Source organism: Ovis canadensis, chromosome 7, assembly GCF_042477335.2.
Source record: "Ovis canadensis isolate MfBH-ARS-UI-01 breed Bighorn chromosome 7, ARS-UI_OviCan_v2, whole genome shotgun sequence".
NCBI lineage: Eukaryota > Metazoa > Chordata > Mammalia > Artiodactyla > Bovidae > Ovis > Ovis canadensis.
In genome coordinates, this window is record NC_091251.1 from 66,321,627 (window position 1) to 66,341,919 (window position 20,293).

The 20,293-nt window shown below is 37.0% G+C and overlaps 1 protein-coding gene across 2 annotated transcripts in view; it reads right to left on the reverse strand.

The window, feature by feature from the left end:
- Nucleotides 1–20,293, reverse strand: part of UNC13C (unc-13 homolog C) — a 701,596-nt gene that overhangs the window by 280,737 nt on the left and 400,566 nt on the right. For both annotated transcript variants that reach the window (XM_069596439.1, XM_069596440.1), the window contains 3 exons: nucleotides 20,148–20,216; nucleotides 18,429–18,518; nucleotides 7,726–7,854 (listed from right to left, as the gene is read on the reverse strand). In XM_069596439.1, coding sequence (XP_069452540.1) covers nucleotides 7,726–7,854; nucleotides 18,429–18,518; nucleotides 20,148–20,216 — 288 coding nt within the window. The remainder of the gene's footprint in view (nucleotides 1–7,725; nucleotides 7,855–18,428; nucleotides 18,519–20,147; nucleotides 20,217–20,293) is intronic.

A 20,293-nucleotide genomic window follows, 5' to 3' on the forward strand; every position in this document is an offset into this window, starting at 1 on the left:
CTTCTGTATCTTCTTTTTCACTCTGCACTACGTTTTTAATTTCTCCATGTTACTATGTAAACACGTAACTCATTTCTTCTAACTGTCTCATGATATTCTATAGAGTAAATCCACCATGTTTTACTTATCTATTCTCCAGTGAAGGATGTACAGATTACCTCCAACTTTTCAGTATCACAAACAATGTTTGAATAAACATCCTATTAAATATCTTCTTAGGGTTCTCTGTGCAAGTATGTCTAACATATAGATATATCAGGATTGCTGGTTCCTAAATCCTAGTTTACATGCTAACCAAAACTGCATGAGGGCTCCAGTGTCTCCATTTCCTCATGAACATTGGCATTATCTATTTTCGTCAACCTTCTGGATATGATAGTAGTTCAATGTTGCTTTGACTAAATTAATAATGAGTTTATGGAACTTCTCCAAGCTTATAAGCCTCTTGAGTAAGCATTTTTATAAATTCCCTGTTCATTTTTTGTGCCTATTTAATTGGAATCTCTATCTTTTCCTGGTTGTTATTTTGGAATTCCTTAGTCCTAGGTCAGCTTTTGACACTGCAAAGATCTTTCACTTTTCTCACAGTGTACATTTATAAGAAATTGCCAATTTTAAAATAATTAAATTGATCAATTTTTCTATTTAAAATTTGTGCTTTGGCACTGTTATATTTAAAATAGATAACCAACAAAAACCTGTTGTATACCACATGGAACTCTGCTCAATGTCATGTGCTAGCCTGGATGGGACATGGGATTAGGGGGTAATGGGTACATGTATATGTATGGCTGAGTCCCTTCACTGTTCACCTGAAACTACCACAACATTGTTAATTGGCTATACTCCAATACAAAATGTTTTTGGTGTTAAAAAAATTAATACAAATTAAAAAAAATAAAAAGCTCAAAATTAAGAAAATTAAGATTTGTGCTTTGGAATTTTAAGAAGTCTCTTCTACATGTATCAGATATGGTAAAGAATGCGTGGCTCAGATGGTAAAGAATCCACCTGCAATGCGGCAGACCTGGCTTTGATCCCTGGGTTGGGAAGATACCCAGGAGGTGGGCATGGCAACCCACTCCAGTGTTCTTGCCTGGAGAATCCCCATGGACAGAGGAGCCTGGCTGACTACAGTCCATGGAGCTGCAAAGAGTCGGACACGACTAAGTGACTAAGCACACACATTGTTATTACTACCATTTACATTTGCCTCTTTCATCCTCTCAAGTTCACACTGGATATGGTGTTAACTAAGAAACCAGTCCTTCCCACAACTCCCCCACTCCCCTAGCTCCACATGATGAGACACTTTTCCTAACATTCTAAATTGTCTGTTCCTTTCCCTAGTAATACATGTAACACAACTTTTAGTGTAAAGAAATTCTATTGTTCTTGTATTTGTTAAGTAAGATTTATTCTTATGTGAGCCAAGAGCGCTTGGTAGATTGTTAGTTTTCCTATCCATATGACTCATAAATTACAACAGTTCTTTTCCTTTCTAATTTATATTCTCTTATTTCTTCAAGAGTATGTTAATCAGCAGTATTAATAGGATATTTATTTCTTTCTTAAACAAATGTACCTAAATTTCATGTTAACATTTGCCATAATTTTTTTTTAATGTAAACTTAAATAAAAGAAAATCTGTTCCATTCCTAAATTTTCAAGAGTCTCTTCTTTGATCATAAAGAGGCATCAAATTTTACCATATGTTCATTCTACATATATTACATAAATATATGATCTTCTTCCTTTACTTAACTACTATAGTGATTCATATTGATAATTTTTTTTCCCTAATGTCAAATCATCCTTGCATTCCTGAGATAAAATTGCTTGATCTGGTTCTATTTTAAATATGCCATCTGATAATTTATTTGGAATGTTTAAATCACTGTTTATTTTCAAGATGTAATTATAATTTTCTTTTCGAATATTATCATAGTCCAATTTTAGAACCAAAATTATACTAGTCTTACTGGCAAAATCTACTCTGCATGTTGTTTATCCTTTTAGAATTTATTAAGGTTTCACTTGTCAATTAATTTATTGACCTACATCAGAAAAACTGAAATACACATTGATGGATATATAACTATTTAATAATTCTTTATGCTTTGGATTTCTTATGTTCCTGTTTTCCTCACCCAATAAATAGGATACCACTCATTTTGAAAAATTTATTTTTATAAGAATTTATATATTGATTATGAAGTTTATACTTATGAAATTTCCTTTCATAAACTTTTTTATATATTTTATAATAATATTTGAAGAAAAATTAAGATTAAAATGTGTCTGTATTTACTTAGTTTTAGTGTGTAGATAATAATCACATGAGGTAGTGGAAAGTTATCTTCTTTTCAGAATGATCACCATTCCCCAAACTAATGCTACTGATTGCATAAGAAAAGTTCATCATGGGGGTGGGGGGTGGAAATATAATAAAAGTCAGGTACCCTTTCTAGCTAATTCCTCAAGGATTGTTATTTAAGTAATATCTTAAATTTAGAATAATTGGAATTTTTGTACCTGCAAATTTCAAAGTTCCATTTTATTTTAAACTTTCCTTTTATTAATTATTTAGAGTTAATTACCTAGAGCAGAAAGAATAGGAAAACAAAAACATCTATGGCAAATATTTTGACTAAAAGAACTGAAGAAGTATATATCTACAAATCAAGGAAGACTCTCCTAAACTTGCTATGTATATATATTCATATAAGTTTCCAATTAAGGTATCATGGGAGGATATTTTCTTTCTTCTGTGGAGTTTTCAGAAGACTTCTCCCCTGGAGAAGGAAATAGCAGTCTACTCCAGTATTCTTGCTTGGAAAATCCCATGGACAGCGAAGCCTCGCAGGCTACAGTTCACGGGGTCACAAAGAGTCGGACACAACTGAGCAATTTCACTTTTCAGAAGACATCTTGGTCAAAATTTTTAAATGAATAGCAGTATACTTCTGCTGCTGCTGCTGCTAAGTCGTTTCTGTCGTGTCTGACTCTGTGCGACCCCATAGACGGCAGCCCACCAGGCTCCCGGTCCCTGGGATTCTCCAGGCAAGAACACTGGAGTGGGTTGCCATTCCCTTCTCCACATGCACAAATATTTTTGCATAGACTTTCTATTAAGTAAGCAGTTATTTACTAATTTCTGCTAATGTACTGTGCTATAGTACTTAAGGCACAGTATTATGTACTATACTTCCAATAATATTATAAGACAGCTTCTAGTGTCATTAAACTCAGTGTTTACTATGGAAATCAGGCAAGTTGTAGGACATTTTAAGATGTGAATAAATAAGAGGGTGCTGTGACCACATGGTACAGTCAAGTCTGCATTATTTATAGTAGAAATGGAAAAGTAGAGGAAAGGGGTTCATTTCTCTGTTCTTTAAAAGCACAGTGATATTCATTGCACTATTATTTGTAAAAGTGAAACAATGAAGCTGATATTTAAATTATGGTGTATTTATGTGATAGGTAGCCATTAAAAAAATCAATAAATGTACTTAAAAGTATCAGTATGCATAGTTCTCAAAAAAGTGACACTAAGCCTTAAAAATTACAGATTTCCTCTCAAATATCTGAAGGTTGCTTAGTCCGGTATTGGAGTTAGTATGTGTAACCACACCATTGCACTGCTTGTTTGTACACTGGAGTATGTGAGAGAGACAGGTATCACAAATGGTTAATAGATATGTATTATAAATGTTCATAAAGATCAACAAGAAAGCTAATAACAAATTCATAACAGATTGTTGCAAAGGTAAGAGGCAGGGAAATTTGATTTTGGAGGGAAACAAAGGGACTCTGCACTAGTGCCTGATGTGTAGGTTCTGAGGACCCCTCAGGAACAAATGACAGTTTCTTTAAGAAAAAAAGCAAAAACAAAGCAAAAAACAGATGCTTTAAGCAGACTTAATGATGTTTTGGCTTATCCTCTTCTGGAAATTATCTATATGAAAAGAAAAGCTATGATCTGAAGGTTGCTTTAGGAGAAGCAGCAAGGGAACTAGCTGGATTTTAGTAACAATAACTACTATTAAGCTAGAACATATCCATTATGTTAAATTCCACATAAGGAGATCTTGTATTTGGGAGTGAGTGGGAAAGACTTTTTAATACTTCAAAGATCATATTTTAAATAGAAAAATTGGTCAATTTGATTACATTAAGATTGAGATTTAAAAAAAAATAAATAAACGTACACTGTGACAAAGATAAAGTTGATGGATTGTGAAAAACTTTGCAACATCAAAAGCTGACAAAGAACAAAGTAACCCCAGAATAGCAACCAGGAAAAAAGTAGATTCTATTTTTTAAAATAAGCATAAGCTACAAAGAGGTAATTTATCAAAATGGTTACTCAAAAGCTAATAAGCTTGTGAGAAGATTCTAAAACTCATTATTAATTAAAAAATAATTAGAATATTGGGCTAGTTTATAAATTGATCCCTCATGTATCTTTATGCAAGAGATCAATCCTCTATGTCCACATTGCCATACTTGAGTCCTTAGTTATGCTGAACTGAAGGACAAACGTGGGCCTGGTGATTAAGTCAAGGTAAATGCTGTTTGTTCCATGAGTGTGCAGCCAGCTGTTTCTAGCTATCTTGTCTAACTGTAACAATTTCAACTTTTCTCTTGTTTGTTTTCCATTTTTATTCTAAGTACTATTTGTATATGGTTCTTAAAAACCCCTCTGGAGAAAGAAAGTATGCTTCCACATTTAAATAAGCAGAATTATACTGTGCCTAACAACCCTGAAATTCTTGTTGTTGTTGTTTTTTGTTTTAGGCATGACATTATCTACAGAGAACTCAAACACAGAAGTGGAATAAATACTAAAAGTATATCTTGATGAAGAAACTGAGACTTGTAGAGGCTAGCCTATTTAAGGCGACCATGTTAATAAGCTTTACAGCCAGGATTTGAACTCAGGGACTCTAATATCAGAGATTATGTTCTTGGTCACAGACTTACAGTGGAGTCATTGAAATAGAATATAAATAACTAAGAGTGTTTTTTTCTTTTCTTTTTCTTTTTTGTAAATTTATTTCTTATTACTTTATCAACTGTACTCTGTGTTAGGCACAGTATTTAAACACTAGAGCTACAAAGATGAAACTCATGGCCTCAGGTCAGACAAATGTTTCATTATATGTCTAATACATACACCATCATAAGCATGGTGGTGGTGACATGTCAGGGTATACTATGAGACCAGAGAGCAGCAACTCACAATTTAGCCAGGAGAGGTCCTAGCAGCTTTCTGAAGAAAAGGTCAGTGAGCTCAGGTTAGCCAGGAACGGGTTTGGGACATGAAGCAAATCCAGGTAGGTAAAGACCATGGGGAATAAGGCATTGTGGACTTATGTTTAAAGGTTGGGACTAGATGGGACATCCATCAATTCCTTCCATATCCTGACATCTAGGACTCTGCAACATGACCCCATACAATGGCAAGAGGTTTTAGGCAAGCACTGAAAGTCTCCTGTGATAGAGCATCTCTTTTGGTCTTGATTTTCAAATGCCATATGCATCCAACATGAATACAAGGTTAGAAAATCATGTAAACATCTTTTTAAAGCCAAGTCAGCAGATACTAAGCTATATTAATTTTTATATGATAATTTATTTGATTTTTGTTAGGGGTATGTTTGCTTTATGGGAATTGCACATATTTCTCTAAAGTGTGTTAGCCATTCAGTTATATCTGACCCTTTGTGACCCAGTGGACTGTACCCCACAAGACTCCTCTGTCCATGGAATTCTTCAGGTAAGAATTGGAGGAGATAGCCATTCCCTTCTCTAGGGGATCTTCACTGCCCAGGGATTGAATCCAGGTCTCTTGCATTGCAGGCAGATTCTTTACCATCTGAGATACCATATAAATAAAACTTGTTTATTATTATTATTAATATATTTGAAAGATATTAAGGCATGTCATTTGATTTTGATGATTTGATTCATCCATTGAGTGTGAACTAGTAGGAAAGGAGGTCATATTTAAGTTGGATTTTGATGAAGACAGAGGATGGGGGATGAACATTTTAGGCAGATGGAACAGGATAAATACATGGATGTAAAAGAAGATGATCAATTCACAGAAAAAAATAGAATTTAAGGCTCAGGAGAAGGGACCAGTTTGTGTTTGAAACTGTAGGAAGTAAGAAATCAAAGATAATAAAGTCTGGTAAGATTGCCTATGAAGTTATGTATGGGTAACTTACATGGTATAATAAAAAGCCTAATTTTTATATTTTGCATGAAACAAAGACCTTGATATTGAAAATGTAGAGGAAGAATCGAAAGAGTTTTGTAGGAAGAAGATAAAGAACAGAGAGTAGAAAAAGGGAGGCCACTAGAAAGCCACCCAAGGAGAGATTTGAAGTCAGGGACAATTTAATCCCTCAAAAACCAAGTTTGCAAACTACTAATGCACATATTTAGCAGAAATGATAAAGTTAAGAACAATTATGCAGTTAAATGTTGTTTTACTTATACAATGACAGATTCTAGCTTTACTTTGTTCTCCTATTAGGCTAAAGAGTTATTGACCCAGAAAGAGTAATACTATAAGAATCCTAGCATGAAACCTAGTTTGAAAGAATCCTCCTGGCCTTCATCAAACATATACTTTTTAGACTTTGCCCCACTCTAAGCAACCAAGAAGTTCCATGGGTAATGGTTTTCAATATCTATTGGAAAAATGGCTTTCTTCAGGGAAGTGAATAGGCAATAGATTCATATTAAAAAGTCATCCCCAAACAATAGTTCTACAGAAGTAACAGCTATATCTATATCTATATCTATATCTATCTATATATATATATATAAACATAGTGTGTATTAAAAAACTTTGATGCAACAAAAAGATATATCTTGTATTTATATAATAAATGAATCACATAACCAACAAAGATTAGTATCCAAAACACATTTTAGAATTTTATGCAGATTAATGAGTAAAAGGCAAGCAAGCCAAGAGAAAAATCAGCAAGGAATTAATAGGCGACACACAGAAAATAGAACTGAATTGTTCACTGAGCATATATGAAAAGATGTTCCAACTCATTAACATTAAAATAGTGTTCATCTCTGTAAGAAGACGAAGGGAGGAGAATGAAATTTGAAGGAACTACAAAGTGAGATACCAATTTATGCCTCTTATTTTAAAACTTTAAACAGTAAAGAGCAGAACAAATATTACTAAATGCTAACAATTGGTCATCTAAGCAGTAAGTATATGCATGTTTATTTTCTCTAGTTTCTTTTGTATTTAGAAATATTTCTTAATAATAAATTTACATATGTGAGTATGTTACCCTTGTGTTCTGTAAATATGTCCCCACCTATCATTTTTGTGAGATAGAATTGATAAGGGAGGCAGGATGAGTTAGGGGAAGGACACAGGAGCAGAAGTTTAAATCCTAAATTCTAGCACCAAATCTTCCACTTTCCTACTATGTGACTTTGAAACAATCACTTATTTGAAATTGACTCCTCATGTGAAACCTTGAATAATATCCACCATTAATATAAGAAGTTATTGCAAGGAGTGGATTGTTTCATGTACATTAAAGTGACATTCAAATGTGAAGAAACAATATGGAAATTCTAACAACCTGCAGGTAACATAAGTTGAATGAACATACTTTCCCACTTACTCATGGAAGCAGACATTAGAACAGAAAATAGACACATATTTTTTCTTACCGGGTCTATTAGCTGGGAATAGAGTTCATGGCAGTTGTCAAAAATATATTTGTACGTAGAATCCAGGCAAGCCCTGACGCAGTCCTTCACCACCATGCTGGCCTTAGGAGGGCTTTGCAGCTCCAGAACCTGGTATAAAAATTATTTTCTTAAATTTAAAAGTAGAACACTGTATTAACTATATAAAAATAGTCAAGAAATATTCTATAAACACTTTTAGTCGACTTTTCTGTATTCAGGAAAAATGTGGTCTGAAAAATGTTTTAAAGGTAAAAACACCCACCTTAACTTCTTAATATAACAACTCAAGAAAATGAACATAGTTATAAATATTTAAATGGAAACATTTGAAGTTACCCATCACAATATCATTCATTCATTCCACCCAACCACTCAACAAATATTTATCATCTACTATACATCAGACTCTGATGCTGGGAGGGATTGGAGGCAGGAGGAGAAGGGGACGACAGAGGATGAGCTGGCTGGATGGCATCACCAACTCAATGGACGTGAGTCTGAATGAACTCTGGGAGTTGGTGATAGACAGGGAGGCCTGGTGTACTGAAATCCATGGGGTTGCAAAGAGTCGGACATGGCTGAGCAACTGAACTGAACTGATACATCAGACTGCAGATGGTGATTGCTGCCATGAAATTAAAAGATGTTTACTCCTTGGAAGGAAAGTTATGACCAACCTAAATAGTATATTCAAAAGCAGAGACATTATTTTGTCAACAAAGGTCTGTCTAGTCAAGGCTATGTTTTCTCCAGTGGTCATGTATGGATGTGAGAGTTGGACTGTGAAGAAAGCTGAGCACTGAAGAAATAATACTTTTGAACTGTGGTGTTGGAGAAGACTCTTGAGAGTCCCTTGGACTGCAAGGAGGTCCAACCAGTCCCTCCTAAAGGAGATCAGTCATGGGTGTTCATTGGAAGGATTGATGCCAAAGCTGAAACTCCAATACTTTGGCCATCTAATGTGAAGAGTTGACTCATTGGAAAAGACCCTGATGCTGGGAGGGATTGAGGGCAGGAGGAGAAGGGGATGACAGAGGACGAGATGGCTGGATGGCATCACCGACTCGATGGACATGAGTTTGAGTGAACCGCTGGTGATGGACAGGGAGGCCTGGCGTGCTGTGATTCATGGGGTTGCAAAGCTTCGGACACGACTGAGCGACTGAACTGAACTGATACATCAGAAATGGCAATACTGCAGGGAACAGCAGAAACAGAAATCCTTTCTTCATGAAACTAAATGTTAGTATAAAATAAACAAAAATCAATACGATATATTATATGGTATTGCATGCTGAAAGAAAAACAGACAAAGCGGGATAGAAAGGGTTTCATTAGAACCGAATTTAATAAAAAGGACTTTAATAGTAGATGAATTCAGAGTGGTAAAAAATCACAGCCTACTCTAGAACTTAGCTTTAAGCAAGGTAGGAAGGAAGGGGACTATCTGAGCAGAAGAGCAACGTGACCTAATACACTTCTTAAAAAGGTTCCTGTATGCTGCCTTAAGGCTGTCTATGGAAAAATTCAGAAAGGCCAGTGATGAGAATAGTGCAGTAATTCAGTCTTGAGAAGATAGTGCTTAAATTATGATCGTGCAAACCTAGGAGGAGGTGTTAGAAGAAATTCTATATTGGTTAATTTTTGAAGGAATGGATAACAGGATTTTCTGACAAATTGGATGATTCGTGTCAGAGAAAGAGATGTGTCAGAACCGGAAGTGTATGATTAGGTCACCCAAGATGGCTGTCTTGCTTTCTGTACATCCACTACTCCACTAGTGTCTATTTCAGCTACACCCTACTACCTGTCTGATCTCCTGTATACTTGCCCCAGGCCCCATCTAATGATTCATCTAATTTTGAGTGAGTGAGTGAGTGAAATCACTCAGTCATGTTTGACTCCTTGCAACCGCGTGGACTATAGCCCACCAGGCTCCTCCATCCATGGGATTCTCCAGGCAAGAATACTGGAGTGGGTTGCCATTTCCTTCTCCAGGGGATCTTTCCAACCCAGGGATCGAACCCAGGTCTCTCGAATTGTAGGCACACGCTTTAACCTCGGAGCCACCAAGGAAGCCCATAATAACTTATCAAAGGGGTGGTGAAGAGCGTGCTCCTCTGCTGGTTTCTCTGGTAATGGATGAGTCAATGGGACATCAATTCCCCTTTTATCTGGTAACGCCACTTTCTTCCCAGGATGAAGATGACCACCATATTCTGTCCACTGTCTGGGATATGCAGTGGGATGTCACTCCAAGACCTTGTTTCAGACAAGTAAGATCCTCCTATCAATCAAACCACTGATGTCTATTGCTGACTCCAGGCTTTCTTTGGTCTTGAAGCTGGGCAAGCTGGCCTGAGGGAGGCAGCACAACACCAAAATTTCAACCTAAATAACTGGTACAATGGAAGTGGCTTTAACTTAGATGAGCAAGTCTGTGTTTGGATGATCAAAAGATCAGTTTCTGACAGGTTAATACTGATAAGCCTGTTACACATACGAGTAGATTTCAAATAGACATCTGAGTAGATGAGCCTGGAGTAGTGTAGATGCCTGGGCTAGTGGTAAAAATTGAGAATTATTAGTTTAGAGAAGAATTTAAAGAAATGAAGCTAGATGAGTACAGAGAAGAGAAGGGTTCCAAAAAGTAAACCCTGGGTAATTCTAGCCGTATGGCTTTAAGTAAATGAAAAAGAACAAAACAACAAAGAAACAACAACAACAACAAAAAAAAAACAGCCACTGAGATAGGAGGGAAAATAAGTTCAAGAGGGGTGTCCTGGAATCTAGAGAAGAAAGACTTTCGTGGAGAAAGGATTGATAAGACATATTAAGTGATACTGACACTGTAGGATGAAGACTGATGACTGATCACTAGATTTAGCAAAGTGATGGTCACTGGTGATCATTTTTGATGATCATTTTTGATGAAGTGATGGGGTAAAATCCTACTGGAGTTGGTTCCAAAGAAGAATAGATTGAAGATTTAGGATTTTAATTTTTTTAAATTTTCTATAGATTGATCTATAGATTTAATGCAATCTCAACCAAAATCCTGGTGAGAACTAATATAATCTAAACAACTCTGAAAAACAACAAAAAAAGTGGAAGATGCATACTATCTAATATCAAGATTTGCTATAAGGCTTCAGCAAACAATATAACATGGTAATGATTAAAGTATAGACATTTGGAAATCACTGATTCCAGAAACAGACTCAAACAAATGTGACCAACTGAATTTTTGTATCGATACAACTGGAATTCAATGTATAAGGGATGAGCATATTAATAAATGGTATGAAATGGTATGAAAACTACAGAACATGCATATACAAAAAAATGATCCTTGACTCATTCTTCACTTACTGAAAAAAAAAAAAACTCTCAAAATGAAACACAGGACTAAACATACAGGTAAAATAAAACACTTAGAAGAAAAATATAAAAATTTCATTGTGACCTTAGCTTCTTAGCCAGTAGCACTATCTCCAAATAGAAAAACTGATAAAGTAGAGTTTATCAAAATTAACAACTTTTGATATGCAAAGATAATGTTAGAGAATGAAAAGACAAGGCACAGACAGGAGGAAAATATCAGGAAATAAAGTACCTTACAAAAGATTCGTATCCAGAGTATATAAAGAACTTAATGCTCAACAGTAAGAATGAAAAGTGAGCAAAACATTTCAACAGGTTTTTCACAAAAGACACTCAATTGGCAAATCAGCCCAAGAAAGCACATCAACATTATTAATTATAATTGTACAGAAGGAAAAACATTAAGACGACAATATGAAACAACTCTATTCCTAGTAGAATGCCTAAAAATAAAAAAAAAAAATCATGGAAAATGACAAGAGCTTCACTAGAAAATGTAGAGCTGCAACTGGCAATTCTTACCAATTCTTGGTAAAATTTAACATACATTTAACAAATTAGTAAAGAATCTCACTCCTTGTTATTTATCCAAGGAAAGTGAAGATGTATGTTTACACAAAAACATATATGAATATTTTTGACAGTTTTATTTGATATGACCTAAAACTAAAGACTACCCGGATGCATGTAGTACATGCATAACAGAGGATTACTACTCAGCAAAAAAAAGAAAAAGAATGAACTTTAAATACACTCAACAAGATGGATGAATAGGCAATATGTTATACTACAAAGATTATTTCATTCATACAATATTCTAGTAAAGGTAAAACTACAGGGGAACAATAACAAATCAGGGTGTGGGAGAGAGGCTGACTGTAAAGGGGAAACATAAGGGAACCCTGGAGGGTTATGGACTTCTGTATCTCAATTATAGTGGTAGTTATGATAACCACACATGTCAAAACCAATAGAACTAGACAAGAAGAGTGAAATTTACTGTCTACAATGAGGGGAAGAAATGACTAGAAGCAGAAAATGTGTTCACAAGATAATGGAAGAAAATAAATTTGGAACAAATTTGTTAAAAGGACTATTTTGATGAGTCTTCGTATTAAAGGAAAAGAAGGATAAGCGTAGTAACTGTACCAGGGACCTCCCTGGTGGTTCAGATGGTAAAGAATCTGCCTGCAATGTGGGAGGACCCAGGTTCTATCCCTGGATTGGGAAGATCACCTGGAGGAGGAAATGGCAACCCACTCCAGTAATGTTGCCTGGAAAATACAGTGGACAAAGGAGCCTAGTAGGCTACAATCTGTGGGGGTCGCAAAGAGTTGGACATGACTAAAAGTTGGACATGAGCAACTAACACACACATACACACAGTAAATGAAAAAAAAATGGAGTGAAGCAATATCTTTAAGGCTGGAAATGATAGTATGTTTGCTGAACAGGAATATCCAGTGGAGAGGGGAAGACTGATAATTCAGGTGAGTGAGGAAGATTACTGGATGACTGTTTTTAGTAACTCGGGGGTAAAACTGAGCAGGACTCTGTGAGGATACTGGGCACTGGACCCTTTTTGTTCGGTCTCTATGACCTTGTCTGAGTTTCACAAGGCAGGTTCAAACAGTTGCTAATCAGAGAAGTCAATCCCAAAGGAAATCAACCCTGAATATTCCTTGAAAGGAGTGATGCTGAGGCTGAAGCTCTGATACTTTGGCCACCTGATGTGAACAGCTGACTCACTGAAAAAGACTCTGATGCTGGGAAAGAAGGGGGCAGAAGAGGATGAGATGGTTGGATGGTGTTACCGACTCAATGAACATGAATTTGAGTGAACTCTGGGAGATAGTGTACTTCATGGGGTCACAAGAGTCTGACAGGACTTAGGGAAAGAACAAGAAATCAGTGAAGGGAGGAGATGCAGAGATAAGGGCAGAATAGCCAAGAAACAATAGTGCAGCCTTGGTGCAGGGTGCTGGTAGCCTCAGTTCAGTTCATTTGCTCAGTCATGTCTTGCTCTTGTGACCCTATGGACTGCAGCATGCCAGGCTTCCCTGACCATCACCAACTCCTGGAGCTTGCTCAAACTCATGTCCGTAGAGTTGGTGATTCCATCCAACCATCTCATCCTCTGTTGTCCCCTTCTCCTCCTGCCCTCAATCTTTCCCAGCATCAGGGTCTTTTCCAATAAGCTAGTTCTTCACATCATGTGGCCAAAGTACTGGAGTTTCAGCTTCAACGTCAGTCCTTCCAAAGAACAGCCAGGACTGATTTCCTTTAGGATTTATGGGTTTGATCTCCTTGCAGTCCAAGGGACTCTCAAGAGTCTTCTCCAACACCATAGTTCAAAAGCATCGGTTCTTCAGCGCTCAGTTTTCTTTATAGTTCAACTCTCACATTTATACATGACCACTGGAAAAACCAAAGCTTTGACTAGATGGACCTTTGTTGGCAAAGTAATGTCTCTGCTTTTTAATATACTGTCTAGGTTAGTCATAGCTTTCTTCAAAGGAGCAAGCCTCTTTTAATTTCATGGCTGCAATCACCATCTACAGTGATTTTGGAGCACAAAAAAAAAAATAGTCACTCACTTTTTCCATTGCTTCCCCATCTATTTGCCATTTATTGATGGGACTAGATGCCATGATCTTAATTTTCTGAATGGTGAGTTTTAAGCCAGCTCTTTCACGCTCCTCTTTCCCTTTCATCAAGAGGCTCTTTAGTTCTTTTTTTTCCTTTCTGTCATAAGAGTGGTGTCATTTGCATATTTGAGGCTATTGATATTTCTCCCAGCAATCTTGATTCCAGCTTGTGCTTCATCCAGCCTAGCATTTTCCATGATTTACTCTGCATAACCATATGTTAAATAAGCAGGGTGACAATATATAGCCTTGATGTACTTTCCTGATTTGGAACCAGTCTGTTCCATGTCCAGTTCTAACTGTTGCTTCTTGACCAGCATACAGGTTTCTCAGGAGACAAGTAAGGTGCTCTGGTATTCCCAGCTCTTTAATAATTTTCCACAGTTTGTTGTGGTGCACATAGTGAAAGGCTTTGGCATAGTCAATAAAGCAGAAGTAGACGTTTTTCTGGAATGCTGTTGATATTTCAATGATCCAATGGATGCTGGAAATTTGATTACTGTTTCATCTGTCTTTTCTAAAACCAGCTTGAACATCTGGAAATTCATGGTTCACATAGTGTTGAAGCCTGGGTTGGGGAATTTTGATCATTATTTTGCTAGAGTGTGAGATGAGTGCAACTGTGTGGTAGTTTGAACATTCTTTGGCATTGCCTTTCTTTGGGATTGGAATGAAAACTGACTTCTTCCATTCCTGCGGCCACTGCTGAGTTTTCCAAATTTTCTGGCTTATTGAGTGCAGCACTTTCACAGCATCATCTTTTAGGATTTGAAATACCTCACTGGGATTCCATCACCTCCACTAGCTTTGTTTGTAGTGATGCTTCCTAAGGCCCACTTGACTTTGCATTCCAGGATGTCTGACTCTAGGTGAGTGATCATATCATCATGGTTATCTGGGTAGTGAGATCTTTTATTCTTTAGTTCTTCTGTGTATTTTTCCTACCTCTTCTTAATATCTTCTGCTTCTGTTAAGTCCATACCATTTCTGTCCTTTATTACGTCCATCTTTGCATGAAATGTTCCCGTGGTATCTCTACTTATCTTGAAGAAATCTCTAGTCTTGCCCATTGTATTGTTTTCTTCTATTTCTTTGCATTGATCACTGAAGGCGGCTTTCTTATCTCTCCTTGCTATTCTTTGGAACTCTGTATTCAAATGGGTATATCTTTCCTTTTCTGCTTCGCCTTTAGCTTCTCGTCTTATCTTAGCTATTTTTAAGGCAAGCTCAGACAACCATTTTGCCTTTTTGCATTTCTTTTTCTTAGGGATGGGCACTCATCTCACATGCTAGTAAAGTAATGCTCAAAATTCTCCAAGCCATGCTTCAGCAATACGTGAACCGTGAACTTCCTGATGTTCAAGCTGGTTTTAGAAAAGGCAGAGGAATCAGAGATCAAATTGCCAACATCCGCTGGATCATGGAAAAACAAAGAGAGTTCCAGAAGAACATCTATTTCTGCTTTATTGACTATGCCAAAGCCTTTGACTGTGTGGATCACAAGAAACTGTGGAAAATTCTGAGAGAGATGGGAATACCAGACCATCTGACCTGCCTCTTGAGAAATTTGTATGAAGGTCAGGAAGCAACAGTTAGAACTGGACATGGAACAACAGACTGGTTCCAAATAGGAAAAGGTATACGTCAAGGCTGTATATTGTCACCCTGCTTATTTAACTTATATGCAGAGTACATCATGAGAAATGCTGGACTGGAAGAAACACAAGCTGGAATCAAGATTGCTGGGAGAAATATCAATAACCTCAGATATGCAGATGACACCACCCTTATGGCAGAAAGTGAAGAGGAGCTAAAAAGCCTCTTGATGAAAGTGAAAGAGGAGAGTGAAAAAGTTGGCTTAAAGCTCAACATTCAGAAAATGAAGATCATGGCATCTGGTCCCATCACTTCATGGGAAATAGATGAGAAAACAGTAAAAAGTGTCAGACTTTATTTTTTTGGGCTCCAAAATCACTGCAGATGGTGACTGCAGCCATGAAATTAAAAGATGCTTACTCCTTGGAAGAAAAGTTATTACCAACCTAGATAGTATATTCAAAAGCAGAGACATTATTTTGCTGACTAAGGTCCGTCTAGTCAAGGCTATGGTCTTTCCTGTGGTCATGTATGGATGTGAGAGTTGGACTGTGAAGAAGGCTGAGCGCCGAAGAATTGATGCTTTTGAACTGTGGTGTTGGAGAAGACTCTTGAGAGTCCCTTGGACTGCAAGGAGATCCAACCAGTCCATTCTGAAGGAGATCAGCCCTGGGATTTCTTTGGAAGGAATGATGCTTAAGCTGAAGTTCCAGTACTTTGGCCACCTCATGCTAAGATTTGGCTCTTTGGAAAAGACTTTGATGCTGGGAGGGATTGGGGGCAGGAGGAGAAGGGGACGACCAAGGATGAGATGGCCGGATGGCTCACGGACTCGAAGGATGTGAATCTGAGTGAACTCCGGGAGATGGTGATGAACAGGGAGGCCTGGCATGCCACGATTCATGGGGTTGCAAAGAGTCGGACACGACTGAGCGACTGAACTGAACTGAACTGGTCTTGATTACTGCTTCCTGTACAATGTCAGGAACCTCTGTCCACAATTCTTCAGGCACTGTACCTATCAGATCTAATCCCTTGAATCTATACTTCCATTGTATAATTGTAAGGGATTAACCTCAAGGGACACACATAACAAAATCAGTGAACTCTTTATAGAACTAAAGTCTAACACGTGGAAAATGTCAGCACTATTTATTCTAGAGAAGACCACCCGAGGCCAGATGAAAGGAACCAGAGAAACTCAAGAGATTACCTCAGACAAAATCAAAGAAGTACAGGCCCTGAGCATACCCTGATCAAATCAGCAACACTGGACCTACCTCTCCCCCACTCCCCACAGCACTTAATGAATTCTTTCTACTTCACCCAAAACTGTCTCAGAGATTTGATTAAGTACCAGTGCACAGAGGCCAAATTTTTGGCATCAGGAGGGGAGGAAATTAATTGCATGAGTAGAAGATATAGCTATTTTTTAGGAGAACAAATATCTAAGCAATAATAATGCAAAAAGAAATTAAAATATGGACACAGGTATAGCTAAGCAGGCAATGGCAGAGGTGGCGGATGTCCGTGGTCAGAGCTTGAGGAAACTCTCCAGTAGGTGCTCCTCATTTTTCAGTGAAATAGGAAGCAAGGTTATCAGTTATTAGTGAGGGTGGTGGAGGAGGAGCTGTAAGTTTAAGAAGATTTTATTTCCTGAACAACACAAGGCTATTGACTGAAGAATGGAAGGTTTGGAGCACTCTGCTGGCACTCCCTGCCCTCATTTCCATTTCCTGACCCACTCAATGTCAATGGCAGGCATCACTTGTCAATGAGCAAACATTCCTAGTGAGCCTGGATTGGGTATCACTTTAACTTTCCAGAAGCTAGAACAATGCGTAGACAAATATTTGTTGTTCAGTTGCTCAGTCATGTCCAACTCTTTGCAACCCCATGGACTATAGCACACCAGGCTTACCTATCCTTCACTATCTCCAGGAGTTTGTTCAAACTCATGTCCACTGAGTCAATGATGGCATCCAACCATCTCATTATCTGTTGACCCCTTCTCCCCCTGCCCTCCATTTTCCCCAGTATCAGGGTCTTTGCCAGGGTGTTGGGTGTTTGCATTAAGTGGCCAAAGTATTTGAGCTTCAGGTTCAGTATCAGTCCTTCCATTGAATATTCACGGTTGATTTCCTTTAGGATCGACTGGTTTGATCTCCTTGCTGTCCAAAGGACTCTCCAGCACCACATTTTGAAACATCAATTCTTTGGTCCAGCTCTCACATCTGTACATGACTACTGGAAAAATTATAGCTTTGACTATGTGGAGATAAATATATATATATTATATATTTATATATATGATATATATATATATAAAACAGGTTATCATATATAATATATATGATTATATATATATAGTTAGTATACACACACACATATATACACATATATGGACTTACATATCTCTGGATATAGATAGATAGATAGATTGCCCACCAGTGCAGGAGACCCAGGTTCGATCTCTGGGTCGGGAGGATTCCCTAGAGGAGGAAATGGCAACCTGCTCCAATATTCTTGTTAGGAAAATCCCATGGACAGAGGAGCCTGGCAGGCTGCAGGCCATAGGGTTGATAAAGAGTCAGACACAACTGAATGACTGAGCATGTATGTATACACACATACACACACACACACACACACACACACACACACGCGCGCGCGCGCGCGCGCGCGCGCGAAAAAAGAAGTCCAGCAAAATAGCTGAGTTAAAGCTGAAATGCAAAGTGAACATCATTTCCATTTAATGTTCTCAGAGATTTTTTTTAAGTAAGTGCCATATCAACTCATTGGAGAGCTTTGTTTAAGATGGATTTAACTTAAAATTAAATTTGAGCCAAATGTATCAGAATATCCTAAGCATCTGGGATAATCCTTTTCTCAACATTTTATATTATAACATTCATTTAGCAAAGGCACCACATCTTATTCACCAGGGATGAATAATGCTTATCAAGAGACAGGTAAAACAAGACTTTACCAGGGAATAAATGTATGTCACGTGGAGACAGTGACAAAAAAAACAAATAATAATAAATGATGTACCTTCATCCTAAAAAAGGTGATACTTGTTAGCAGGTCAACAGTTGATTTCAGGTCTTGCAGTCTTTCCGCACTGCTGGCAGGAAAGTGTTCCTGGTTAATTAGAAAACAAGAAATGGGTAAATTACCAGCATTAAGCCTCCAGTGGGAAATAAACTAGCTTTCTGTGGGAAAAAGAAAAAAGGTAAGTAAATCATGAAATATTTAGAAAGTATCACCACAGTATTCTCACAACATTTTTATTATAAAATATTACAGAGGGTAAAAATGTTGGAGATAGTCTTGTCTTAGTCTTAGAAAGTCATTCTTCTATTTATTCCCACAATATAATAAAAATGTACAAAATAATATAATTAATGTGGCACTATTAGGTTACTCATCTTTGATTCATAAAATAGTATTCTTACTGAAAGAGGGAAGGTCAGTATCTATTTGAAAATTATTTTTTATAATTTTCTCAAGATAGGTTATTTTTTTTGAAAATACTTTTGGGAGCCTTTACATGTGCTATATTTACTTTTTTACATAAAGAAACTTTTAAAAGTTAAAAAGATAAAAATTAGACTGCACTGTACTTCTCTACAAAAAGTATTTGGGATTTAAACAAAAAGTTTGGTGAGAAATGTCATATAAAAACAGATGTTCAGAATTCTGAAGAAAAAGAAAGGTGTAATTATTAAAATATTAAAGAAACAATTTTAGCATTGAGAAATTTCCCATATTAACATGCTTCTAGATAGGCTTTTAAAATAGTCATCAGAAAAAATACAGGTAACTTTTCTTAATAGATATTCAAGAACTCAAGCAAAGTTGGGGTGTCAAAGTGATGGTGAATGTGGTGGCCTCAAGGTCCTTCTTGTCCCCAAATGTCATTTTCACCGCCTGGCATAGCAGTTCCCTTCTCATAGTGTTGGCCCCAGTTCCAACATGATAGATGAGTCAGACAAAATCTGGTATTATAATTTCCAGAAATGTGCATTAAAGATGTTCTTCAATAAAATACTAAAAAAAAATGAATACTGAAGAGATACATATGTGGACATATGTAAACACGTTTAGAATAAACCATTAAGTAAAGATACAATAGCTATTAGTACAGATTTTTTGGTAAACAAAATATGCACTTAATTTTTTTGTAATTAAGGTATTCTGTAACTAAAATTATATGTGTCTTTTTACACACATACATACACATACATGAATATATTTGTGTGAGTTTGTGTGTGTTTCACCTGGAGGTAAAGTATAGAACTGTTCACCATGAACTCGACAGCTTCACAAACACACATTGTATTGATCCAGGAGTGAACTAAGCATTACTACCAGGAGTCTCAGAAGCTGAGGAAGTATCAGCAGAATGTCTCATAAGAAGGGGGAGATTTCAAGATGAGGCCTGGGCCACATACTTCTACTCCATGAAGTAGCAGTCGGCCACTCAATCTGATGACTATTAAAATATTTAAAGAAATATGTGTACATACACACAGACACAAACACACACACACACACACACACAGAGTATTGTTGTAGTCTGAAGTGGAGTGAGGTACCTGGACAAGGGATATCTATTTGATTATTTAGGAGACCTGCCTACTGTGACAGGACACAAGATCATTATCTTTACTTCTCTCTTACACAGTGGATACCTTTTTTACAATATGACAAGAAGTGATCTGAGCCAAGCACAGCATTTTACCTTTAGGCAAATAATTTTATACATACCCTATACTTTGACAGGTCAATTCTTAAAGAGTTATGCAACTGGTCCAGTAGTTTTATGAATTTTTCCCTCTGTACAAAGAAAACACAAAAGAGGAAAATGGAAATCAATGATCATTCTAAATGCAGTCCTCACAACAAAACTAGTC